The sequence below is a fragment of the Triticum aestivum genome, chromosome 6A (assembly GCF_018294505.1).
Source record: "Triticum aestivum cultivar Chinese Spring chromosome 6A, IWGSC CS RefSeq v2.1, whole genome shotgun sequence".
Classification (NCBI taxonomy): domain Eukaryota; kingdom Viridiplantae; phylum Streptophyta; class Magnoliopsida; order Poales; family Poaceae; genus Triticum; species Triticum aestivum.
Window position 1 is genome coordinate 385,473,711 of NC_057809.1, and position 10,472 is coordinate 385,484,182.

At 43.2% G+C, this 10,472-nt stretch overlaps 1 protein-coding gene across 1 annotated transcript; it reads left to right on the forward strand.

Moving 5' to 3' along the window:
- The first annotated feature begins 320 nt into the window (after nucleotides 1-320).
- On the forward strand, nucleotides 321-9,936 carry LOC123127602 (uncharacterized). The gene is made up of 2 exons (XM_044547352.1): nucleotides 321-632; nucleotides 9,455-9,936. Exons 1-2 carry the CDS (start codon nucleotides 471-473, stop codon nucleotides 9,536-9,538), a joined length of 246 nt encoding a protein of 81 aa, XP_044403287.1. The 5' UTR covers nucleotides 321-470; the 3' UTR covers nucleotides 9,539-9,936.
- Nucleotides 9,937-10,472: the final 536 nt, after the last annotated feature.

A 10,472-nucleotide genomic window follows, 5' to 3' on the forward strand; every position in this document is an offset into this window, starting at 1 on the left:
TCAACTGAAGTACTGAACAAATATCATTTACTATAAGATGTAAATTTCTTTATAACTGATAATCTAGAACCATAAATCTAAGAATGTGCTTCTTACAATAAACATAAGAAATTCCGAAATTGACACATATCCTCCTATATCTATACATGAGAATGTGCTTCTTACAATAAACATAAGAATTCTGAAATCAACCTTCTTGTAAGTATACAGGTCTAAACAAACACACTCTTGCATCAGTCCCATTTCCTCCTATAAAGAAATAACTGATTAGTTACTACCAGCTAGCACATGTGGCCCATTCCCGCAAAAAAAAAAGCACATGTGGCCCATGACGCCCATCTAAAGCTAGAGGCCCGAAATAAACCCTGCCCTAAACCTCCTCCGCCGCCGAAGGGTCGACCAAGAAGAAGAAACCCTCATCAAACAAATCAAAAAAGAAAAGAAGAAGCGAGCGAGGGGCAGAATCACCAATGGCGGGCGGTGGGCTGTCCGGCGGCGCGGCCGCGTTCTGGGCGACAAGAGCGCTGGAGGTGGTGAAGCGGAACGACTCCCCGGGGCTGTTGTGGAAGCGGATCAAGCTCACCACCACCCGCAAGAACAACGCCAAGAAACGCCTAAAGCGCCTCTGGCAGGTAACATCAGGACCCATCCACCCCCCTCCTTATCTTTCCTCTCCTTTCCATCGGATGTTATCTTTTGTACCCGGCGCGAGTTTGTTTACTGCAACAATCTGGGATGGTCTCTTTGCCTCCCCGATTCATTTGTGTTTCGTGTGATGTGGTCGGTCTTACTCACCTACATAGTTGCCAAGTTCCCGGGACGACGGGAACGAGGGACGGGAACAAGGGTCGAGAATCGCCTGGTGGAACCGATCGATAGGTGGAACGCGACCCAATTAGTTTGGGAACGATGACCCCGGAACGATACGGCGGGTCGAGGAACGGGGCCCTCGTCAAATTATCCATTTTGCAGAGAATATATATTAAAGCACATTTCATTTTAGGGAGATGACACGGAGGGAGGGAAAGTGTGAAAATATTCCGCTGAATGTTTTGACAGCGGCAAGTAATCTACTCCACAAAATCTGCCCCTACGTATGATTCCCAAATCCCAAACTCTAATCAAGAGGATGGGCAGCGGAAAGCCCGGCACCCCGTCCGCACGTCCACAGGCACCGCATCCGCAGGTCTACACCAGTCGCCGGCGCCATACGGCCATCGAGCACCACGTCCACAGTCTGCACGTCAACACCAGCCGCCGGCACCACCGGGCACCGCATCCACACGTCCACACTCCACGCCAGCCTCCGACACTCATCGTTTTGGTCGACGGCAGAAGGCTCATGCAATGGGCTCCAGGTAAGTCTTGACTATCCAGTTGGCCTTCCGTTCCTTGGCAAGTTGGGTCAAGAACCAATATTTGGGATTGCTGAATCGAAGCTGCGAACCTACGTTTCCGGGGTCGCGTTCCCGTCACCGAATCGCGTCGTTCCCTCTGTCGACCCCAACCCTCGATCCGGGTCGATGTTCCCGGTACAGGGGACGTGGCACAGTTCCCCGTTTTCGGCAACTATGCTCACCTAAATCGTTTGTTGCAGCCTAAGGATTTCTTAGACAAAGTTGACGTTTCCGCTCTTTGAACTTGCAAACTTCATTGCTCATATGTGTAGAGGGGTGAAAGGTTAAGGTGAGTAATAAAGTTTTGCGGAGCTTCATATCTATATCTATATCTATATCTATACCTACTATTAAAGGGAGGTGATATTCTTGGTTTCGTCCCGCTTCCTTTGGTTCCGCTTCAATTAATTTCACGTATGCTATTTGGTTTCATTACTTGCCACCTGTTTTGGCCCAACGGAGGAAGCCCACCTGGCGGCGGCGCACTGTGGCCCACGTCTGGAGAGGTGGTAAAAAAATAAAATTGCCGATGGGAGGGTTCGATCTCATAACCTACCAACCGTCCACACACAATTTGTCCAACTGACCCAGTTAGAGATATGAGAGGATTTTTTCCTTCCGCTGCAACGCACGGGCCTTTTTGCTAGTTATGCTCATAGAGGACCCGTGAACTGCAAGGACGTGGCTCGTCTGCCGTGAAGAAGGCACGGCAGAATTGCCGTGGAGCATAATCTCAGCCGTTCTTATCTCACCAAACTGATCGGACGAACAGCAAAACAGCCCGTCCACGTACGCATACAGGAAGCGCGCCAAGTCTCTCTTCCCTTCTACTCTGCGAGTATTTCCGAGCAACAGACCTGACGCAGAAAGGAAAAACAGAGCACAGTTGAACGTCCGGCGACGCGGCGGCCGTCGGCACTAAGCACTGCACGATGACTTGTCACCGTCTTGTCACTCTTAACGGAAGGGAGCAAAACTGACGACCACAAGCAAATCGCCGGCCTACAGTTCAGAATATGAGCAAGCCTGAAACACACACAAAGAGAACCAGGAGGTACAAAACAAAGCCACCTTGGCTGCTACTAAACGCTCATCTCATTCTTTAATCAACACACAGTCAGAGATACAACTTTTAATCAAGAAATGTCAAAGTGTTAATACAAATTTAGCACCGGAGCATGCAACTCACAGAGTCACAGACGGATTATTATGCCATTTCCCGAAAGGCCAAAATGCAAATGCTTGTTTTAGAGGATTTCTAAATTTCTGAACACACCAATCCTGGAGCCACACCAAACACTTCTTAAAACTTCGTCTTGAAATCTTTGCATGATCAAAAGATATATTCGGCATCAATGTCTTCAATACTAAAAACCTGCATTTTAAAGAACATTTGATATCTTAACACCAATGCATTATTGACTTTAGCAAAACTTGACATCTCAACAGACTTGCACATGGAACATACCGTCAATAGATCGGTGAAGCTTCGGAACCCAGAACCCCGGGAATTATTATTCTGATTTTTTGTATTTGTGTTCCCACTTTCTTGTTGCTGGGAACCCAACATTTAAGTAAGTCTCTTGTTTCAGAAAACTTCAACATTTAAGTCTCTTGTTGCATATAATAAAGAACATACCTTAGGTAACTCTTGTGCTTTCACAACTTCAGCTTGTTCTTTCTTCTTCTTCCCCTTGTGGAATTTGTCAAGCCAACTTAGTTTTCTCTTTTTTGTTTTCTTCCGAGGAGATTTTTTCTTTAGGCGTGCAGCTGCTAAATGTTCATTTGATTTTTCTGCTATTACTTGTGGATCACATCCCTTATCAGGGTTACTTTCATTTCCAAGTTGCAGCTTGGCAGCAATAGCCTTACCAACACTATCGAGCACTTCATCAAGTAAAACACAACATTCTTCAGATCTAGACGCTGGAGTGGCCAAATTTACGAATTCATGCGAGAGATATTTGTAGCGAAGAACAGCAGCCAACATTGGATTCTCAACAACATTTCGTCCACCTCTATCTTGAACAGTTCCAGACCGTGCTTCTCGAGTCCATCACTTCAAAATATAATGCGCTGGTAGTAGCTTAATGTTCATCAAATCAAGAATTTGGAGAGCATGTGCACAAAATATCCCTATTCTCTTAAATTGTCCACAACTACAAAAAGCTGTTTGCTCCAATGGATTAGCAATGACTTTGCTTTCCTCTTCAAAGGTTGGCGCTTCAAAAGGAGTACTAATAGTTGCTGCAAATTCATACTCCACATTCAACTGTTTAGTGCAGGCTGCAATGGATCTCTCATATTCTTTTTGGAAACATTCGAATATGATAGGAGTGTAAACTTGGCTTGCTTGGACCAGCATGGGTGTTCTCATTTTGACCCTAGGTACTGGCTCCCTTGACTCATACTCGGAACTCAACTCAATGTCTCATTTCCCTTGAACAACCCTTTCAAAATGCTTGAAAAAACGGATCACGTCAAGATCTGATTTCAAATGGTGCTTGAGGTCATTGTTCAAACTTTCACTTAGTTGTGTACTTCGCATTCTCAAGGTGAATGCATCCTTCATATAACATGCAGCCCGCTTCTCTTTTACCTTATAAATGCTATCAAACCAAGTTTGTTTCTCTACTTTAGTTCTCATGGTGTGAAAAGCTTCCTCAAATTTGTCCAGCTCTTCGTACTCGAACATGCAAGCACTAAAGTCTGCAAGAATATTTGATTCTTCCTTTTTCTTGTCCTCTTCATTTTCTTTGTCCTTGTCCTTGCAACAAGATAAATGGTTAACGGCATTTTGCATTATGTGAAAAGTGCATAGCCCATGTCGTGCTGCTGAAAATACACTCCACTGCATTTCCCATTGCAATGTCTTGATTGGTATATATGGTCTTGGGCTGCTTCTGATTGTGTATTGACAGAAAAGTTTCAAAAAGCCATCTAAAAGATTCAAATGTTTCATCATACAGAAGACAAGCACCAAAAAATAACAGTTTCTCTGAAATGGTTGAACCAAACAAATACGCCAAACGGCCGATGCTCCTTGTTTGTTCCAAATGTGGTGTCAAAAGTTACAACGTCACCGAAATGAGCGTAATCAATTATCATTCTTGCATCAGCCCAGAATATATTTGTGATCTGTTCTTCACAATCATGTTGTATGTCATATTGAAATGATGGGTTTTCTCTGATGTTATCCTGGAAATATTTCAAGATACTTCCTGCTTCACCATATTTTAGTTCCCTTTGGCGCTTAGTACGCAAGTAATTTTTGTGATCCCGTTGAATGTAGCCAAGGATGGATGATCCGCCAACTCGTCGGCAAGCTGATTCATGTGCAGCTTTTGGTCCAATACCCGAATCGTCGGCAATTTCAATCTCAAATGCTTGAATTTCAGTTATCTTTAGCTGTGAGGGCATGAGGTGGCATGTTTCTTGCAACTGCAACATGTGATTGTGTTCAAGAACAAGATCAAAAGCTTCGTAATTACCACTTTCCCGATCTATTGTAAGACCCATACGAGCTTGGCAACCAGTCCTAATTTCTGCTCGAGGTTGCTTAATATACTTATCTCTTTTGTCTTTTCCTCGACGACCCTCTTTATGACACACAAATCTGCATGAAGTAATTGTTCCATCAAATTTGCTCGGATTTGAGTACCTTTTCCTAACACCAAACCCAACTCTGCCACCATAATGCTCCCAAAAATCCAAGCCTCATCCAAACTGCTAAACTTCATGCCAATTTGTTTTATCCAGCTTGGTACATTATTTCTGTAAAATAGACAACACTAGACAATAGTTAGGAGATTGCACACAATTGTTTCTTCTAAAACATAAAGAGGATTATGTTGCTGTTGTTGTAATGCTTCTCACTTACCCAATTGAAGCAGAGGTCTGGTTTTCCTTGTTGATTTGCTGGTTCTCCATGCTACAGAAGCTCACTTGGGTGGATTGCACAAAATCAGCAGCGATTAAACAGACTTCAGAGTGATATAGAAGATAAGAAGATGAGGGTGAAGGTGGACTGTGGTTGATGACAAACAAGATCGTGGATTGTGTTTTACCTTCAAGAATATAGAGAGCGTGAGGGTTTATGGAGGGAGGCAGCGGCGTTCAGATGCCGTCGGCCACGGCAGCCCGCCGTCTTCCGAGTTGATCGCCGTCTGTAGCAACGGCCCACCGTCTTCAGCAATGATTGCCGGCGGCCACAGCGGCGTGCCAGTGGATGATCGTCTACGTCTCTCTGCGCGTAGCCGAGAACCTGATTTTTGGCGCCAGAATACGAGCAGACGGCTGCTTTTTGGCGCCAACGAAAGAAAGGAAGGAGAGATTTGGCGCGCTCCCTGCGTGCGTACGTGGACGGGCTGTTTTGTTGTTCGTCGGATCAGTTTGGTGAGATAAGAACGGCTCAGATTATGCTCCATGGCAGTTCTGCCGTGCCTTCTTCACAGCAGACGAGGCGCGTCCTAACTGCAAGTGTTGTTGTCACTTGCGAGTTCTTTTCTTCAATGATCTGTGTGAAGAATAAGCTATGAAACAGAATGGGGGAGCACAAATATCACTTCAGCAAGAGGATGATTCTGGGTACAGACTATTAATTTTATGTTTGGGGATTCTAGACTTGGCTGTGGGTTAGGGCTTGGCACGGTGGAACTTGTTGGGCAAAGCACATGCAAGTGTGGATTGCCCATTCCTTGTGTTTGCCACCAGGATTAATTTTATCCAAATAGGTAAAACACTATATCTACATGATTTTTATATTACCTTGAAATTTAGAGCAATGAACTATACAAAATAGTAAGGAGAAACCTAGGTGCCGTTTGGAACGAAGGAATCCCGAAATATAGGAGTAGGAAAAACATAGGGATTGAGTTTTCTATCTTGTGGATTTGAAGAAACGGAAAACACAGGAATTTTGCAAAGTTGATGTGTGGACCCCACAGGAAGTACTACATAATCTGGAGCCATCAAACCCTAGTGATTGCACACTTAGTACCCAAATCGGTACTTGGATCTCATCAAGTTCTCCCAACTCTGTAATAGATTGTGTACTTCCCATGAATATATAATGACAATGAGGAATGCAGGAGTAGGGCTCTTACGCGTGACCGGGGGGGGGGGGGGGGCGCAAAGTTGGGTATATAGTGTCCCCCTCTCGACTTGTGTTGTAGATCCTCTGGTGACCTGACGTGATGTTCCTATGACTACAAATCCATGTACGAGCTCCTGCACCGTTGTTAGGACCCGATGAAATCCCTCGATAAGGGCTTCACAGGTAAAGTTCTGTTCTAATAGGAATCCAATCATATGAAATTCCTACAAAATTCTTTTTTTTTGTGGAACAGCCCCTAAAGTTATACTTCTACGTGGAAGCTTGTATGGATGATAGGAGACTGGTTGTGTTCATGTTGTCAAATCAACCGAAGGGGAGTAATGTTTGTTCCGTTTGGAACTCCCATGAGTCTTGGCTACGGTGAATGTGAACAATTGGTTTAAGTTAGGGTTTGTCTCCTACTCAATGTGGGATTTTTTAAATGTATATATAAAGGAGGGGGAGAGGGGTGGGGTGGAGGCAGATCTCCGACGCCCTAATGTGGGCTTGCATCAATGAACTGTCCACATCTCTATCACCTGCACACACCTACACAACATGCAACATGAGGCCGTGTAGAAGAAGGTAAAAGATTAGGCATTCTCCTTGCCAAAACAATAGAGTCGTGAAGCGTTTAGAAGCTAGGAGTTGAAAGCAGGAAGAAAATTAATCGTAGACAACAATTAGAGGAAAAAAGTGATCATGGACTTTCAGTCAACTCAGAGTAGGAATCATTAGCTACCTGCAAAGTTGGATTCTTTTCAACAGTATGAAGCAGTAATTTCTCTAAATATTTGTCAATAGCTTTCAACAGTGTGAAGCAGAAATTTCTTTAAATATTTGTGCATGTATCATTTGTCATGTTTGGATACATAAAATAAAAGATATGAAATAGTGGTTACTGGAGTTGAATATTTGAGAGATCTGTTGGAAATTTAGTTTGTCCTGAGGCGAATCGAAGGTTACTTTCATATTGTTTCTTAAGCATGTTGCTGTTCTGTTTTGGTGCTTACGTATATACATTGATTCAACATCCACTCGCCTTAATGTTGACAATTAACAAAAGATATACCTTTACCAGGACCGCTGAACTTGTAGGGCAAATCATGCTTCAGAAACACCAAAAGACACAATATGAGAACTAACTGCTCCCCGATGCCTCATGATAAATATGTCAAGTTGCAACTTATATTTCTCAAATATTCAGCTTGTATAACCTCTCATTTGCAAGTTTATATTTACATTGGAATTTCTCTTACCTAAACATAGCAATTGATGTCTCAACAGCTATGTAAGGAAGTTCTACAATTTACTTGTTATGGGTATAATTTTGTTGTCCCCATCGTTATGGACTCATGCTAAATAGAGAATTGTGGCAATGAGAAATACTAAATCAGCAACATCATTTTTCGTATGGCTTGTTGGATTGTATGGCTTGTTGGAATGGACCAAAATTGTACTGTTTAAACTGTATCGACTAACTTCACAACTTCCTTATTTTAGACCAACTTGAATTACGTGCCAGTTAATCCCGTATTTTGAATTTATATTTCTGATCTACGATCGAATCAACCAAAATTGCATAAAATTGGTCTGTCAATAGCTCATCCAGTGCGCTAGGGAGCATGAGGAATTTACCCTCGTAGTGTGTAGCAAATTTGGCATGAGCTTGACAATGTTTTGGCGGAATCCTTTAATTACTTTTCTCTTCCTCTCCTCTATGCTGGTTGCGCAGGCAAAACATGATTATATTCCCCCCTCTCCTCCTTGCAAATTGATTGGGACTGCCTTAGTGATGTGATGTGATGTGATGCAAATACATTTTTCCTTTGAACTTGGTGCCCCCCCTCCTCGCCCGCACACACACACAATATTAGTTTTACTGTATTTAATCCTGATCACCCCAGATTATATTCGAATTTGAACAAACTCACACTACATTTTGGCTGTTCAGTTTGACGAATGCAACCAGTTTCTGATCATCGAGACGAGCTAAGAAGTCAAGCGCGTGCCTTCTCTTCTTTTTATTCAAAATTTTCAGGGTATTACCATTGGGTGAAGGTGTCTCTGAAAACCTCTCATGTGTATTACCATGGATCATTGCCCTTATCGGAACCTAAGGTTTATCACTCCAAATGCGGTTTCCTGTACTTGAGCCAAGTGCAAAAGGAAGTGATAAACTGAATCCAGGCGGCTTGCAACACATAATAGTAGGCTGAGTCTATCATCATGCATCGACTATGAAGTTTGAGACGAAAATTGCTGACTATTGAGTTTAGAACCTCAAGTAGCCATCTGTATGGTTTAACATCTTTTTAATAGTTACTCAAAAAACATATTATTATCCGTTGTTCGCTCTATGCTTGTCCCCTTCTCTGTGAAACCTGGCCCTGTAAATTCCATTCAAGCTGTGATTCTTTTAATTCTGGATATTTAGACATCTATTACAGTAATCCAAAACTACTATCCTTACTGACGTATTCCCCACCAGAATCAATCAAGATGACTTATGTTCCATGTTGCTGATCGACATGACTTACTGTATGCTTGTCCCCTTCTCTGTGAAACCTGGCCCTGTAAATTCCAATGAAGCTATGATTCTTTTGATTCTGGACATTTAGACATCTATTACAGTAATCCAAAATTATCCTTACTGTGATGTTATGACTTATGTTCCATGTTGCTGATCGACATGACTTACTCCCCGCCAAGCTGTACAATTTATTCCATTGGTTTTGACTAACACGATGGTGATCATCCACATGTTCTTTTGTTGAAAAATCTTGTGAGTGTACAGTCTAAAATCTTTACTAGTTGACCGGGTGTAAGTCAATAACTGCCGGAAGTGTCTCACGGTTGCATGTGTAATTCTCACTTGTTGGATTTGTAGAGTTTGTATCTTTCTAGGTCATATTCTGTAATGAATACCAAACTACTAACGCGGCAATGTTTTTGCTTTCAGAACGAAGCAGTTATAAGGGCTTCTGCTCAAGCAGAATCATCGTCAACTTCAAGCACGGCTGCCGCATCTGAGAAACAGCAGTAGCTTGCTAGTCAACTCATGGTTTGTGGTGAAGAAACTGATATGCAGTTTCAAGATGGGCGTTGAACTTGCATAACATGCTGAAGCCTAAAACACATCCTTCCGTATATTTTTAAGTTTGTGGTGTCAGAAGTTTGAACAAGTGCATGCATGTACACATAGACTTTCTTCATCAAGAGGATATTCCCTGCCGCCATGGGCATCTCTGCCCCACCTGCTTACATAAGCTTGTAGCATCTCTTCCCACTTCATGAAAGTTCACTATTTCTCTTTTTTTTGTTTATGACATTAGTACATTGCTTATCTGAAACTAATTAGGCGCCATTTGTGATGAGATTTTTTCTTAAAATTTTGAAGATATCCGTGAACATGATTTGTTTGTTTTGCTCTGTTCTGCATCATGCCTAGGCCGCCGGATCTACTTTTCTGCTGATGCAGTGTATCCATTCTGTTGTCTACGTCAGCCAGTCATTGTTTTTTTCTTCTAAGGCCAGGCCAACTTCAACTCACTGACCAATTTTGTCCGTGCGTGTCAGTTTGGGTCGAAATGAACAGAAAACACGGTTTGGATCGAAACGAAGAGAAAACACGGCCTAGTCTGTTGATGCAAACAGATGTTTTCTCTCCGCCAGCAACCCATTTCTGGCCAAAATTTGGGCTGGGTTTGTGACACGGCGTGGACACATGTGGTGCCTGTCCTTGTCCTCCTCTGCCTGTTTGTCGGAGGTGCATTCACCGCATTTCCCCCTTTACCCAAAATCCTGTTGCCTTCTTGCCAGCTCGCCATGGCCGACGAGCTAAATCTCGCTACCACCGCCTTTTCGGCCACCACGGTTGATGGTGTGCCACCTGCTTTGATCCCCCAAAGAAGAAGCTCAAGAAGGTGTGCATGCCGGAGGAGACGACCAGGGAGATGGTGAAGAGGGCTGGTCGGAGG